Source organism: Phacochoerus africanus, chromosome 2 (genome assembly GCF_016906955.1).
Source record: "Phacochoerus africanus isolate WHEZ1 chromosome 2, ROS_Pafr_v1, whole genome shotgun sequence".
NCBI classification, from domain to species: domain Eukaryota; kingdom Metazoa; phylum Chordata; class Mammalia; order Artiodactyla; family Suidae; genus Phacochoerus; species Phacochoerus africanus.
Genome location: NC_062545.1, coordinates 20,840,370 through 20,857,462, shown reverse-complemented (window position 1 = coordinate 20,857,462; position 17,093 = coordinate 20,840,370). Strand labels below are relative to the sequence as shown.

The 17,093-nt window shown below is 41.5% G+C and overlaps 1 protein-coding gene across 11 annotated transcripts in view; it reads left to right on the top strand.

The window, feature by feature from the left end:
- UTRN (utrophin) overlaps positions 1–17,093 on the top strand; it is a 537,684-nt gene that overhangs the window by 164,680 nt on the left and 355,911 nt on the right. For all 11 annotated transcript variants that reach the window (XM_047770002.1, XM_047770001.1, XM_047770005.1 and 8 more), the window contains 6 exons: positions 5,502–5,625; positions 9,518–9,605; positions 11,834–12,075; positions 12,237–12,417; positions 15,356–15,501; positions 16,161–16,373. In XM_047770002.1, coding sequence (XP_047625958.1) covers positions 5,502–5,625; positions 9,518–9,605; positions 11,834–12,075; positions 12,237–12,417; positions 15,356–15,501; positions 16,161–16,373 — 994 coding nt within the window. The remainder of the gene's footprint in view (positions 1–5,501; positions 5,626–9,517; positions 9,606–11,833; positions 12,076–12,236; positions 12,418–15,355; positions 15,502–16,160; positions 16,374–17,093) is intronic.

The window sequence follows — 17,093 nt, the reverse complement described above, 5'->3', positions numbered from 1 at the left end:
GGACCCTTCTTTCTTTCCCACTGTTTACTTTGGGTGGATATGAGTGTCCATGAGCCCTCATTTGTTCTTCTTACTGTCATAATTCCTGCAATTTTGCTTTATTTCATTTTTTGCTATACTTTACTTTTTTCTTTACTTTGCTTTTTACCTTATTTTACTTTACTTTACCTGACTTTACTCTCCATGCCCACAGCATGTGGAAGTTCTGGGTTAGGGACTGAACCCACACCACAGCAGCGACCCAAGCAGCTGCAATGACAAAGCAGGATCTTTAACCTGCTGAGCCCGAACCACACATAGGAACACCCCCCACCCCAATTTTTTTGTTTTTTGTTTTTTTTTGCAATTTTGCTTTAGATTGATTTCCTTATTTTTTTTGAATCTCCTTCCTCTTCTCACCTTTAAAAAAAACACTTAATTCAGGGAAGTAATTCCTTTTAAGTCTCCTTTTTTCTTCTTCTTCATTCTTTTTTCATGTTTTCTCTCTTTGTTAATTCCTTGGTCAATTTTATTAACAGATTCTTTGAGTTTGGCTTTAAAATCCATCTTTGATAAAATATCTTTTCTTTGTTTTCTTTTTTTTTTTTGTCTTTTTAAGGCCTATGGCACATAGAGGCTCCCAGGCTAGGGGTCGAATTGGAGCTACAACTGCCGACCTACACCACAGCCACAGCAATGCTGGATCCGAGGCACATCTGCGACGTACACCACAGTTCATGGCAATGCCAGATCTTTAACCCACTGAGCAAGGCCAGGGATTGAACCTGCATCCTCACGGATACTAGTTGGGTTCTTTAACCGCTGAGCCACAACAGGAACTCCTCTTTTTATTTTTGACTCAAGAGAAGCTTGGGATCTTTATAAGAGGAATAACCATGGCTGAGGTGTATTGAGTTTTTACTGCTAATGTCACCTCCTCCATAGAGCTATCCTTTACGCCAGGTGCTGTTCCTCACATGCACACTAGCAGGTGGTCTCAGTAATGCTATCCTTCTCTCCCTTTTATGACAGTAAAACCCCAGTGCTTGGGAAAATGGATAGTTATTTTTGCCTGGATAAAAATGATATGGTTTCCCAATTGAGCTTTTGTTAGAAGATGCAGGATTGCAATTTTACCAGATGACTTTCATTTTGATAATAAGGCTGTGCTCCTGCCTCTGAGCAGCATCGCCTTAGAGGACCAGGGTCCTCTAAGAGTTGCAAGCAGCAGCTGTGGAACTTTTACTTTGGAGTCAAGGCAGCAGATGAGGGAGATACTTCAGATGATGATATCACCGTAGATCTTCCATCTCCTGAGGGTTCATGTTCTGTTGGTGTATCTGGCAGTGTGTCTCCCCAGTGCTGACTTTGTGCATTGGGAAGCTGGGAAGGTTGTAAAAGACAAGGGTGCATAAATGCATTCTGGTACCAATTCTAATTTTGGTAGGGATTCCCCATACCAGCAAGCAATTCTTGGGACACCTGCTGGGTCTCCCAGACCTCAGCTTCCTTCTGACACTATCTCCTAAGAGATAGCATCAGATTTCACAGGCTAAGGGTTTAGTCCTGCAAGACTGCCTTCTTCCCCGCCCCAGATCAGCTACCAGGTATAAGCCCAGATTACCTGTGCTTCTGACTGACTGGGTACAGTTTGGAGATTTCAACCGGGACTCCAGAGGCCAGTAGCAAATCCAGGTTGTTATCTATACTTCTGACCAACTGACTATAATTCAAAGGCTTCTGACCCCATTCTGGGTTCACTTAATTTGCTAGAGCAGCTTGTAGAACTCAGAGGGACATTTTACTTAATAGAGTACCAGTTTATCATAAAAGGAAGTCACCCAGGAATAGCCAGACTGAAGCGATGCATAGGGTGGGCAGAGGGAAATGAGTGTGGAGCTTCAGTGCCTCTCCAGTCTCCTGAATATCCATGTGTTCATCAGCCTGAAGCTCTCTGAACCCCATCCTGTTGGGGTTTTATGGAGGCTTCATTACATGGTCATGATTAAATCATTGACCTTCCACGATGGTTTCAACCCCTAGCCACTCTCCCCTTCTGGGAGGTCAGCGGGGTAGGACTGAAAGTTCCAACTTTCTAATCACAGGCTTGGGTCTCCTGGCAGCCAGCCTTTATCTTCAGATGGGATCCAAAAGCTATCTTCTTAACAAAAATGCCACTTTTGTTGCTCTCAATATTTAGGAAATTCCAGGAGATTTGAGAACTCTGCCAGAAACAGGGATGAAGATCAAGTATCTGTTTCTTTTTTCTTTTTGTCTTTTTGCCTTTTCTAGGGCTGCTCCCTCAGCATATGGAGGTTCCCAGGGTAGGGGTCTAATCAGAGCTGTAGCCGCCCGCCTACGCCAAAGCCACAGCAACGCCAGATCTGAGCCAAATCTGTGATCTATACCGCAGCTCACAACACGGGATCCTTAACCCACTGAGCAAGGCCAGGTACTGAACCCACAACCTCATGGTTCCCAGTCGGATTCGTTAACCACTGCGCCACGACGGGAACGCCATTTCTTATTATAAGTCGCGATATCCCAGGGCATAACTCTCAATTCTTAAACATGACCGTGTTGTTTAAGGTGCATTCTATTGCAAAAAACACAATACTGCACCCAAAGTGACTTAAACAATGAGACCATTGATTATCTCACATTACTAGAAGTCTGTCTGGAGGTAAGGTAGATTTGATAGAATGGTGTGCTTCTGCATCCTGGCACCTGGTCTCTCCCTCTTCAGCATATTGGCCTTTACCTTGTCTTTTCATGGTCCCAAAATGTAGCACTGAGCATAGCATCCTTGTGTAACCTGCTATATAGGCAAGCAGGGCAGTTTTTCCTTATTTGTCTTTTTTTTTTTTTTTTTTTTAATCAAGGAGAATGAGCTTTCCTGGAAGATGTCCGCTAACTCCCTCCCTTGTCTTCCTGACCAAGACTCAGCCACTTGCCCACGCCCTGGGAGCCTGGGAGGTTGAACTGTCCCGCCTTTTCAGTCTCTGTGGTTGTTTTCTGGGGGACTCGGGCAGCAGGAAGAAGTGTGGGGAGGGAGGTGTGTGTTGGGTGGGCAGCCAGTTGTGAGTACCCGTCTTCTATCCATGATTAGACTGATGCAGATATTCCTTTAGTTAATTCCTGGGCAAATCGAGGCTTGGCTACATCCATTTCATTAGAATTGAAGATATCGAAATTGTATTATTAGAAATTATGCCCAGACAAAGCGTGCCTCCTCTAAGTCTACAGTGTGTGCTAGTCTTGCATTTTGGAGCCATATAGAACTGTCTCACTTGCCTTCAATATGGTACCTCTTCAGAACTTAAGGATGGGTGTCACATTCTGATTTACATTGTCCTAAAGTCCAGAGGGTTGTTACCCAGGCCTTTGTGGCCTGGGGCAGTTATTTAAAACCTCTGTGAGCTCAAGTTCCGGCTTCCTTAATATTTTTAGTCTGAGGTAGAAAGCACTCTTTGCTTGTCTTAAAGTGGGCTGTCTGAGCAGATGTGACCCTTGAATAACTGCTTAGCACAGCGTATAGTACACGCTTCCAAAATGGCAGTTTATGTCACCTTCCCTTTACCTGGTGCTGCATGGCTGTGTTTCATCACCATAGGGACGGGCATTTCCTATAATCTAGATGCCTACCTGTTAACGGGACCCAAGATCATTGCGGCTCTAATGCAGTCACATCACTCTTGCTCAGACTGAGGGCAGAGCTGGACCAAGTCTCCAAGGTCCTTTAAAATGTGTGATCTTCAGTCGGGGCTCCTCGTCTCTGAAAGACGAAAGAGAAAGCTGCTGCAAAGACGACAGGAGGAGGGTCCCGTTGTTTGAGCGATACTGTGACCTCTGGTCATTTACCTAGCATGTCACAAAATCCTGTTCAAATTGCCAGAAAAATTTACCTTGATGAAAAGACAAATACTTATAATTCACTGGAAACACGTTGAGCAAAGTCTCCCCAAAGAATCAGCAAGGACAACCTGTGCTTACCTTAAAGTCTCTAAAAATACCCAGAGTTGTTTTGAGAAGCCCTGTGGGCAGAGCCGGACTTAAGAGGACAGATCCTCCCTTTAAATCCCAGCTCTACCATTTGTTCGCTTTGTGGCCTGGAGCAGTTATTTAAAACCTCTGTGAGCTCAATTCCTTCATCATTAGAAAGGGTAATCATAGTGTACACGCATAGGGTTGTTGTGTGGATTCCTTGAGTTCATAAAACATTGAGACAAAGGCCTGGCATCTGGCCCGCGACCAGTGACTGTTTCTCCTCTGGTTCCTCCTCGCTGGGGTTTTGACTGACCTCAGCACCTCTCAGGACTGTCCCGTTTTCTCCCCTTCCACCATCACTTAGATCCCGTGACTGCACAGCCTGCTCTCTGGTCTTGCCTCTCTCTGTTCTTTCTCCTCAGCGAACACAAAAGGATGACGCCATCGTGTCAGTCCCACGCGTGGAACCCTTCCCTGGCCTCCGTTGTCCTTTGGTTACGGTCTGGGTCCTTACTCTGCCCTGTAGGGCCTTCCTCTTCCCGGTGCCCGTGGCTCTCTGCCACATGGTCAGCTCTTCCTGCCGGCCTAGGCCTCGCAATGCAGCCACACCTAACTGCTTCCCCTGTGCAAAGCGTGGTCCTCCCTTTCTTTGTTCTCCCTTTGCTCAGAAATGCCTGGGCATGATACTGTTGTTCTCCAGGAGGCCATTCCTCCCTGCTCGGATCAGGAGGCATCCTGTGAATCCCTGGGATTAGCGCCCAGCAAATTCTTTTGACATTGCTCTTACTTTCCATAGCCTTTATGGATGGGAAGCCCTATGAGGGCTGGGATTGTGTTTGGTTTACCTTCACAACAAGAGCTTAAGTCCAGGAGTTCCTCTCATGGCCCAGTGGTTAATGAGTCCTACTAGGAACCATGAGGTTGTGGGTTCGATCCCTGGCCTTGCTCAGTGGGTTAAGGATCCGGTGTTGCTGTGAGCTGTGGTGTAGGTTGCAGACGCGGCTCGAATCTGATGTGGCCGTGGCTGTGGCATAGGCCAGCGGCTACAGCTCCGATTAGACCCCTAGCCTGGGAACCTCCATATGCTGCAGGAAGCGGCCCTAGAAAAGGCAAAAAGACCAAAAAAAAAAAAAAAAAGAGCTTACATCCAGTGCCTTGCATATCAGAGGCTAATTAAATACATGTTCAATTGAAGAGGGCATCAACTTAAGAATGTCTGTATTTGTTCTTTTCTGTTGTAATCTAACCAGATCTGTTTTTTATTACCTAAAGAGTTTATGAAAATACAAATGGTTTCCTGTAACATTTACAAACTTTATTTTCTTTATTAATGTGACAATTTTGTTCCTCTTTCCATTCCTTAAATTGTAAATGTATGATCCTATTTTGTGTGGTTACTATGTTTCTGGGCTGCCTTTAATTTTGAGTGCTTAAAAACACATGCCTGATGAATGTTTGGTTGCTGTCTTTCTTGAGCCAAGTGAAATAATAGAAGAAAATGACTGACAATTGGTAACATCTGAATCTTAAATCAGGTTTGATGCCTTAAGTGCTGAGCTGTTGAACTGGATCTTGAAATCAAAGACTGCCATTCAGGCCACAGAGATAAAGGAGTATAAGAAGATGCAAGAAACGTCGGAAATGAAAAAGAACTTGAAGGTAAAACATACCACAAAAATATCCTAGTGAATAAAATATTTCATCAGGATAGACTTTATGCTGTTGGCATAAAGATGCGATGGGATCTAGAATCTTCCGATAAAATAAACGTAGCCCTAAGGTAGCTTTTAGAACATTGTAGTAAATTTCAAGTCTATTCAAGCTGACTGGCATCAGATGCCTGTGTGAAGGGATTTTTTTTTCCTCCTTCCTTAACCATTGAAATGTGCAGGAAGAAACACTTGCTAAGGTGATTCCGTTATTATTACTGTTTTTTAGCGTGATTAGAGCTGCCTTAATCTGGTACCTAATATTATATGTGTGCATGCTGAAATGTTTTGCTTTCCAAATGCAGCAAACTTTCACATCTCAAAATTTCTTCCGAGGTCAGTTCTGGCATTGCTGTGGCTATGGCATAGGCCAGCAACCATAGCTCTGATTTGACCCCTAGCCTGGGAACTTCCATATGCTGTGGGTGCAGCCCTAAAAAGACAAAACAGAACAAAAAAAACCCCCCAAACCCCAAAACAAGATATGTGTGTGGAGACATCCATGATGTGAGTTAGAAAGTGGCGATTGAGCAGAGGCCAGGATTGCAGCTGTTTCTATACACTGATGAAGTCTAGAGGAATGAAGTGACAATGAGTTGGAACTAAAGGAGGGGGCTTGGAGCTGGGCAGAAGAGCACACCAGGCGGGCAGAAGAGCACACCAGGCAGGCAGTGCCCCTAAACAGAGACTTGGAGGTGGGCAAGCGTGTTGTGATCGTTGGAACAAATAATTCATGTTGTTTCATGCTAAACTACTAATGCAAAAAGTCACCATCAAACTGGAGAAAAATTATTACCTGTTTTATACAAAATGACTTTTTTGGGGTCACTTTTTAGGATGGTGGCAGATTAGAGTAAGGATTCTACACCCAGGCATTGCCTCCATTGGAACAAGCTATTCCTTCACTAAAATAAAATTAAGTTGATATTTCCCAAAAATTTGCATGTGTAAAAAGTAGCGGAGAGTTAAGGTTGGAAAAGTGGTTTGGGGTCAGACCCTGGGTGACTTTTTTTAATGTTTGAATGAGAAGTTGAGACTAATTTTTGCCTTGTTGTTCCACTGTCACTATTCTTATTTAGAGGTCACCATTGACCGTTGCTTTCAAAATCCAAAGCCTGGATTTCCATATTCATCAGAGCTGCTTTCTCTGCAGCATTTGCCACTGTTTACCTTCCCTTCCTTTTTTTTTTTTTTTTTTTTTGTCTTTTTAGGGCCTCACCCACGGCATATGGAGGTTCCCAGGCTAGGGGTCTAATCGGAGCTGTTGCTGCTGGCCTATACCACAGCCACAGCAATGCCAGACCTAAGCCGCATCTGCTCACGGCAACACCAGATCCTTAACCCACTGAGCAGGGACAGGGATCGATCCCTCAACGTCATGGTTCCTAGTCAGATTCGTATCTGCTGTGCCACCATGGGAACTCCCTACCTTCCTTTCTTCAATTCTCACAGTTCTTGGCTTCTGTGACCTGTGGTCATTCTAAGATAAAAATCTGATCATGCAGCTCCAGTGCTTGCGGTTATTGAGTCATTTCCCACTGCTGTGGGGATAAGGTGTGAGTAGCACAGAGCCCCAGCATTGTACAAGGCCTTCTGGATGGCTCTTTTCCCTCCCTCTGAGCACAGCCTCCTCACCATTCCTTCACTCACCTGAGCTCCAGCCCTCCGGACTCCTCCTCTTTTCTTTTGTTTTTCTTCTTCTCTGCCTTCACCACGTGTTGCTCTGCAGGGCTCTGAATGGCCCTTTCTTAAGCCTTGGCGCTGTGTAACCGAAATGCCCTCTACTTCAGAAAGCCTCATTAAGATGCCACATTGCTTTGACCATACTTTCTGTAAAAGCCCTTATTGCATTTATGTCATTATTTGTTTATGTGCCTGCTGTGACTGCTTAGAAAGAGAGGATAATTTTCCCCTGAAACCTGTATTTTTCCGCACTCAGTAAAATTCTTGGCTTATGGAAGGAGAGCATGATGACTAGCCGGGGGGATGCTGGAAGGACCATTATCAGAGCCCTCTGCTCAGGGCACCAAGAGAGCCAGAAATGAGGGCTGTGCTCCATCATTTCATAGGCTTTGGAAAGACCTATAGATGATATGAATGAGCAGCAGTAGTCCAATTCTCAAAGGCAGTACAGTGGCAGAGAATTCAGAAGGTAGAGCGATCTTGATGGAACAGGTCCTACGAAACATAAAGTTAAATTCCATTCTGTAATCTAGGAATAATTTTACTTCCTGAAATTATTACTATGATATTTGAGGGGATAAAAATAACAATTCTATGTATTTATGTAAGGCACAATTGGCAATTCCTATGTTTCCCCTTTATTTATAAGTTCTTTATTTTGTTGTTTTAGATGAATAGTAGTAGATGCCAAAGCGTTGGGAAAAATATAAAATAAAGAAAATTTAAACCATTGCTTTAATCTCTAATTTTTCTTGCAAATTTTTGGGAAATGTCGATTTTATTTTAGTGAAGGAATAGCTTGTTCCAACTGGTGCAGTACCTGGGTGTGGAATCCTTAGTCCAATCTGCCACCATCCTAAAAAGTGGCAAAAATACCATTGTGTATAAAGCAGGTAATACTTTTTCTCCAATTTGATGGTGACTTTTTGCATTGGTATTGTAACAAAAATAAGTGGTGTTCCTTAGAGTCTCATGTTCTTTCTTGATCTTTTTAGTTTTTATTTGTTTAATAATTATTACTTTTTGGGCCACACCCGTGGTGTGTGGAGTTTCTGGGTCAGGGTTCGAACCCATCCCACAGTAGTCACCCGAGCCGCTGCAGTGATAACTCCAGGTTCTTAACTCCCATGCCACAAGGCAACTCCTTTCCTTGATCTTTGACTATAAAAATGGTTGTTTTACTTGGTCACATTAACGTTTATGTGGCTCAAAACAGGAGAGTTAAATTTATTTAGTAGTGCTTACATGCACAGATGGTGGAATTGGGGTTCTTTTCCAGGTCGTCTGGCTGAAATAATATGGGTTGCACACAAAGTTTTTATTGTGTTGTTTTGGATGCTATTCGATTAGGTGATTAATAGATAATTATCAAACGGAGGAATTTCAGATAGCGACTGTGTACATAAATATGTGTGGATGCAGGTATGTGTATATTTATGTGTGTCTCTGATTTTGCTCAGCCCTTACATACTAATCCTGGAATATTTTGTCTTCTCTTGCCTCTGGGATAGAGGGACATTGAGAATATCATACCCTGGAAACATAAAAATTAAAATTAAGAGCCAATCTTTGAATATAAAGGACAAAATATTTTGGTATGGGTCTTAAAGTGTATTGACATTGTTTAAAAATTATGTATGAATTCTGCTTGTAGTTTGCATTAGACTGTACACTCCCTCTAACACCAGCAAATAATAGTGAGTCTCAAATTATTTCTATGTTTCTTATTAATGTGTTTGTGTTCAGTGATCTCTGTCTTCGTAGCACATTCAGTTCATTTAAACTGTTGCTTTTATGGTGCGGTGTATACTGAGGCCATATATGTAAATAGATACCAGGAACTTAAAACACTCATTTCAATTATTTCCTCCTGATAGGAACTGATAAATGTAATGGACAATTTTTTTTTTCCTAATGAAGGAACCAAAGTTTTATGTTGTTTGTTTGAGTTTACTTTTTGAAATTTAGTCATTTCCAGTATTCTGGAGAGCAGCCTGAAATGGCGTGGTTTTATCTTGTAGGATTTTTCTTGGGTAAACTTTGACTGTAACATCTTAAGAGAATGTGGGAGGGACATTAAATATAAAAATTTCAAGAAGCATCAACTTTGTATTGAGAAGAAAGTTTATAGCATTCTCAAATTGGAACTTTATTTTTAGAGATTAGAGAAAGAGCAGACAGAGAGAAACCCCAGACTGGAGGAATTAAACCAAACTGGTCAAATCCTTTTGGAGCAAATGGGAAAAGGTGAGAACCTTGATATTTTTATAAAAATGTTTCCTTAGGTGGTGTTCCTGAGTGGTATTTACAGCTCAACAGATCAAATATTTATTTCACACTCTAACCCTTTGCTAAAAAAGTAGTTTTCAAGAAGATTTCTAGGTAGAAGAATCTTTTTAGAAATGAAAATTTATGTTGAAGCTGATTATATAGAACAGATGAAAGCCAAGTTGTTCTGTTTTTACATGGGTAAGGAGCCTGAATAAAACTCTGTACCTCGGCAGAAGAGTTAAAATCCACTGGTGAGGAAGATTTTAAAATCTTACAGGGGTTATATATTGATATTTTTGGAGGAACATGGTAAAAGAAATTTTGCTTTGGTAACACCGGGGAAATGAAATTATATGAGGGTTAATTCATTGAGATAATCTGATTTTTGATCACTTTCAGTTCATTATATTAATATACAATACTATTATATTAATTTAATTTTATAGTTAAATTTGAGAAAGTGTTACTTGTATTTGAAATTTTTGTCTGCATTAAACTTTTTTTTTTTTTTTTTGCCATAGACTCAGTGGCACAGGAGAGTGTAAAGATTTCACGTTTGCTGTGCAGTTTGGATGATTTTTTTTTTTTTTTGCCCTCACTTAGAAGGGCTTTTCTTGTGAGCCCTCTTCCTTATTCCAGCAATGATAAGGTCTGTCGCAATTCTCCCTGACAAAAGCCGCAGATACCCAAGGCTGAATTAGGAATATTAGTTTGACTAGAATATTCAAAAATGTACTTTTCAGTATTTTTGGTTTTTGACTTTTTATTATAGAAAATGGAAATATATACAAAGCAAATAGAATAATACCATGAACCTCCTTTACTGACTACCCAGCTTCAATATTTATTGATATTACCATTCTTTTTTTTTTTTTTTGCTTTTTAGGGCTGCACCCATGCATATGGAGGTTCCCAGGCTAGAGGTCTAATTGGAGCTACAGCTGCCGGCCTATGCCACAGCCACAGCATCTGTGACCTACATCACATCTCACGGCAATGCCAGATTCTTAACCCATTGAGCAAGGCCAGGGATCGAACCCTCAACCTCACGGTTCCTTGTTGGATTTGTTTCTGCTGCGCCACGTCGGGAATTCCGATATTACCATTCTTGAATTAGCTATACCTCTGTTTACTCCTTACCTGCTTGGTCAATATTATTATTTTCACATTTTTAAAAGTAGAACTTACCCTGAAATATATAACACTGTGCTGTTTTGACAAACCCTTAGAGCTCTCATTACCCTGGATTTTGACTGTATTTATTTAGAAAATTTTATTGCCCCTCTGCTCACAGATGTTGGGTCCATCTTTTCTACGTGTAGGCTCTCCTCAGGAGATACGATTCCTTTGCAGATTTCGTGTAATTTTGCATAGAAATTTTCAATGATTTCCTGGTATTTTAATTTATATTCGCTCATTATTATATGTAATAATATAAAACTCATTATTACATATAACTATTTTTTTCTATGAACATTCTCTAGTTCTCAAAAATATGAGACAAAATTAGAAGATGTCAGTAATAAAGATAATAGCATTTTCCCCCCGATGTGGTTCTAAAGTAGATAATATTAGCACTGCATCCATATTTTGGCATTTTCTGCTCTGTGTGTTGCATTCCCAGTAGGCTTGCTCATGCTTCTGGGGCCTGGCTGCTGGCTTAGATTCCAGCACTCACCAGGCTGCCCCCAGCCCTAGGAGTTCTAGCCATTTGTTTTCCTATGACATGTGGTTTGGTTAGCAGAGACTCAAGCTGCCTCCTCCTTTTTCTAGCCAGCTTCCTTCTTGCTGATGACAGAGGTCTACCTTCTGACGTCAGAGCCCCAGACAAGCGCAGACAGTTCATTTTCATTTCTCCGGCTCAGACTAGAAACTGGTAGAGCACTGGGATGCCAAAGATGCTAATGCATTCTATAGAAAAGGCAGTGGCTGAAACTCCACTGATGTGCTTTTGCGATAGCCATCCCCCTCCTGAACTGCTGTTTTAAGCTCCTCTTCTCTCGTTTTTGTCAAGGAATTAAACATAGTTATTTTTAAGTGCATCATTATAATTGGTGTTGCTGTGTTAAGAGGAACCCCAGGGAGTGATCATTAAATATGATGTTGCCTCATTATTTTGAATAGGTTAACGTGTTTATAACAAATCCCAAACACATTTTGTAGTAACACATGAAATATCTGCTTATTTTTTCCTGTCTGTGTAGAAGGTCTTCCTACTGAAGAAATAAAAAATATTCTGGAGAAGGTATTATCAGAATGGAAGAAGGTAGCGCAGCATTTGGAAGATCTGGCGAGAAAGGTTCAGCTACAGGAAGATATAAATGCTTATTTTAAGCAGCTTGATGAGCTTGAAACGACCATAAAGACGAAGGAGGAGTGGGTGAAACACACTCCTTTTTCAGCATCTCCCCAGCAGTCTTTGCCGAGCCTGAAGGACACCTGTCAGGTAAAAGACCCAACCATCAGAAATAAGAATTCTAGGTGCAGTCCCTTATTTAAATCAGATGCTACCTGTATCATGAACTTTAGGTTGATTCTGCTCTGGTTAATTTTCTGTGAAGATGTTCATCTTCCGTGCGTGATGCGGTCCTATTTTCTCTTCCACAGCGGGAATTGACACACCTCCACAGCCTGCACCCCAAAATTGAAACGCTGCGTGCAAGCTGCTCAGCCCTGAAGTCTCGGCCTTCTGCCCCAGATTTTGTCCAGCAGAGTTTTGAGAGCTTTGTGGGCCGCTACCAAGCTGTGCAGCAGGATTTAGAGGAGCATCACCAACAGCTCGAAAACGGTAAATCCATTCTCTTGCGTTTTTAATTTTATTTTATTTTATTGTGTATTTTCTAGGGCTGCACCCGCGGCATATGGAGGTTCCCAGGCTAGGGGTCAAATCAGAGCTGTAGCTGCCAGCCTACACCACAGCCACAGCAACTCGGGATCTGAGCCACATCTGCGACCTACACCACATCTCATGGCAACGCCGGATCCTTAACCCACTGAGCGAGGCCAAGGATTGAACCCGAATCCTCATGGTTCCTAGTCGGATTCGTTAACCACTGCACCACAATGGGAACTCCACTCTTGCATTTTTTATTAAACAATTCCACCACCTTTTCTCAGTTTGCCTTAACTTACTCCCAGTGGTTAGACCTTTAGCACACTTGCTTGGTTTGCACCAGCCTCAGTCTGTTTTAGTCTGTGCCTCCTTAACTGTTCCAGCTAAAGAATATTCAGACTATTTCCTGGAGTCTCACTTTTTGTAAAAATGCAAATAGCTTTCATTTCTATTAAAACTGTGTTAATAGGATATGATGATTTTTAAGGAGTTTTTTTTTTTTTTGACTGTGACATGCAGAAGTTCCTGGGCCAGGGATCGAATGCTCACCACAACCGTGACAATGCTGGATCCTTAATCCGCTGAGCCACAAGGAACTTAAAGAGTTTTTTTGTTTTTTGGGTTTTTTTGTTGTTGTTTGTTTGTTTGTTTGTTTTAGGGCCAAACCTGCAGCCTATGGAAGTTCCTGGGCTAGGAGTTGAATTGGAACTGCAGCTGAGGACTACGCCACCTCCATGGCAACACCAGATCCAAGACACATGTGTGACCTGTGCCGTAGTTTGCGGCAAAACTAGATTCTTAACCCACTGAGTGAGGCCAGGGGTTGAATCCACATCCTTACAGACACTATGAGCCACAGCAGGAACTCCGGGAACTCCAGTTTTATTCTTTCTTTTTTGTCTTTGTAGGGCTGCAGCCGTGGCATATGGAGGTTCCCAGGCTAGGGGTCCAATCAGAGCTGTAGTCGCCAGGCTATCACAGAGCCACAGCAACTCAGGATCTGAGCCGCATCTGTGAACCACACCATGGCTCACAGCAACACCAGATCTTTAGCTCTGAGTGAGGCCAGGGATCGAACCTACATCCTTATGGATGCTAGTCGGGTTTGTCAACTGCTGAGCCACGATGGGAACTCTATCCAGGAGTTTTAATTTTTTAAATTTTTGTTTATTTATTTATATTTTTAGGAATTTTTCTTTCTTTTTTTTTTTTAAAGGGTGTTGTTTTTCCCTTTGATTGAAGGAGTCAGCTGTTATCCTTACTGGTAGGGCTAAAAAGAATGATCACTTGCTTCTGTTTGCTGAAAACGTTTAAAAGTTTTAGCAGTACCATCTCTTTTAAAAGAACTCATGTTCTTCTTTCAAAGTCTGAACAATTTTAAAGATGTTTTACTTTTGGAATGAACCTGGTTTGGGAAAACTGTTACAGGTTTCGAAAGCTCATCCCTCATATGTTATATTTTTTTCTCCTTGGCTTTTGTTTAAGTCTGGAGTTGTGTTCTCTTATGTAATGTTAGGAAAAGTGCATGCTAAAGTGCTGTGCACTTAACCATACCCTTCCTTGCAGCAGTCGTAGAGTTTGCAGTGACTTGTTAAAAGTATGTGTGTATGGTAAGCACATGTGTCACATTTCCTTTCTTCCGGAAAGACATTTGGACACCATATTTTTTGTTTATTGAGTTCAGTTAGCCTAGAATGTGAAGTGTTTGAGAGTACCTCCTTTTCAATTTCCTGTTAGAACATACACTTTCATTTTTGACACGGCAGCTTAAATATTTAGTTCCTTAACTTTAAAAAAAAAATTGTAAGTTTATTTTTTTGTTTTTAATTGTGGTAAAATATACATAAAATTGAGCATTTTCCCCATTTCAGGGGGCAGAGCTCAGTAGTGTTCCATGGAGTCACATTATTGCACAGCCCATCCCCAGAATATCTTGTCTTGTAAAACCAAAACTCTGTACTCATTAAATAGCTCTCCATTTCCTTCTCCCTCCAGCCCCCAGCAGCCACCCTTCTACTTTCTGTTTGTCTGAGTTTGACTGTTCTAGATACCTCATCTAAGTAGAATCATGTAGTATTTGGTTTTCCTGTGACTGGCTTATTTCACTTAGCCTCAACGTTCATTTCCTTGGATAGCTGGTGTCAGACTTTCCTTCCTGTTTAAGGCTCAATGATACTCCATTGTATTCCATTGTATCGCCCTGTTTTGTACTTCCATTCATTTGTCAATGAGCATTTGGTTTGTTTACACCCTTTGGCTCTTGTGACTAATGCTGCCTGCCAATTTCTTAACTTTTACTGCTAGTTGGTTTCACCTCTTTGTGCTTCACATGAGCCAACTTCCTCTCCACACAATTGTTGCTTGTCTGTAAATTTTACATCCATGGCTGAAGCAGTCATCACTTCAGCTGTCTTGTGCGGTCATTATTTCTCGGGGTACCTGCGTGGCCTGGCTCTGGTGTTCTATGTGATGTCCATGCCCCTGGGGATGGCAGTTTGTCTATGCACTGGAACTTGGAGGCAGAGTGAGAGGCTCTTTGTCTCCTTTTATTCTTTGTGTAGCGACTGGGAAAAGGAGATGATATGAGACAAAAGGGACATTGTAGTACCATCTTCAGAGAAACATTTCATCATGATGAAATGAAGAAAAATGATGGTGGCTTACTTAGTATTTCAAACATCAACATCCGCAGGAATGAAGTCACTGTCTGACTTCAGAAATGCCAAAGGAATGATTTATTTTATCTCCAACAGAGACCCTTTTGATGTTAATTACAGAGTTTAACTTCTTATGTATTCGAATTCGCTTATTAGATACAGAAGATGAACAGTACCTCTAACAATATTAGTTTCCTAATATTATTGTCTCAAAATAAGTATTTTTAAATAAATAGAACTGAAGAGCCGACCTGGACGTGCGTATTTGGAAACATTGAAAACGCTGACAGATCTGCTAAATAATTCAGAAAGTAAGGCCCAGGTGTCTTTGAATGTCTTGAATGATCTTGCAAAGGTGGAGAAAGCTCTGCAGGAAAAAAAGGTAATATATATTTTAGGTCTTAGAAGTCCAGGCTCATTTCTAATATATTGCATATTTTGAAATTTTTTTTTCAGCTATTTAAAAGTATATTCGTTTGGTCAAAATTGGTCAAAAATTTCTTATATTTCTTATAACTTGCAGGCCAGTTACTATCATGTAGGACCTCAGCTAGAAGAAATATTTTTAATAGAATAAAAGCATATTTTTTTCTTTCTCTTGGGAGTAGCTTAACATTATTAACCTGATAAAGTATGTTTAATGAAATGAAGAGTATCAGTTGTGTTGTTCTTTTTCTGTGTTGAATGAAAATGCTTCCCTGGTCACTTAAGGTTTGTGACCCTGCATTATTTTATCAGATGCTAAGAGCCTCCCCGTCCCACACGCCCCCCCATTGAGCCCTGCACACTGAGCCCTCAATGGGCCTTGTTCCGCTGCTTTTTCGAGCCGAGAATATATTGTGTCTAAAACACACACAGCTCATGTAGGGAAAGCTGTGACTTTTTTGATGATACTTATTCTTTTTGCATAAGTTTCCCACAATTCTTTTTTGCTGAAATTCCTTTTAAAAAGTGACTTTTGACTGTGTATAGCCAGTATCATTACATCTGCCTGGAAAGATCATTGGGCATATTTTTCATCTTGAAAAAAATGTGTTCCAGGACCTTGATGAAATCCTCGAGAATCAAAAACCTACATTATGTGAACTTGCAGAAGAAACAAAGGCTTTGGAGAAAAACATCTCTTCAGATGTAGAAAAAACATATAAGCAAGAATTCGATGATGTTCAAGGCAAGTGGAACAATCTGAAGGTCAAGGTGTCCAAGGATCTGCATCTACTTGAAGAAATTACCCCCAAACTCAGAACTTTTGAGGTAAATCCAAAGGCCATTAGGCGCTTGTGTATATTACAGAGTAAAATAGTAATGACCAGTAAATTTCTGTTATTTAAGTTTGTTGCTTTCTTTCCAATCCCACATTTATGACGTACTTAAGTTGGAATATAAAAATCCCAAGCGAAGATGTACTTTTCATGGGCTGGAGTAATCGCTTATCTCCTGGCAAAAAGGCTTCTTGGTAGAGGTAAACTGGACCTTCAGTATGAGAGAAAATTGCTTGAGAGTGGTCACAGGAATGTTTCAGGGATAAGGAAACAGGCCGGAGATTAGCGTGCAGTGGTAACTCAGTTAGCGTGGAAGAAGTTGCCTGGATACCAGCAGACAGCCAATCCTCGAAGCTGTTTCTTGGAGGTTTCAGACATTTGGAGTTGAACATCTGAAGCAGGCCACTGACAGTGTCAGGTTGGGAAAGCAGGGAATTCAAGGGACATGACAATTCAGAAGCAGGATCCTTGGCTACATCTGAAAATGCTGGCAGGTGAGGAATTCCAGAGGAAGGAATAAGTGTGAGGACACAAGGAGAAAGTGGTAAAAGTCCACGTCCGGCAGGGGGGTCAGGGTGGTGGCCTTTCACCTGTTAGGAAGATGGAGCCGTGAAACAGTGACTTCCCAAGTCACCTGGTTTTCAAAAAAGGTCCAGATGAAAGACGAGCCAATCACACGCTCTTCCCTAGCCTCCCCTGCCTCCCTTTCCTG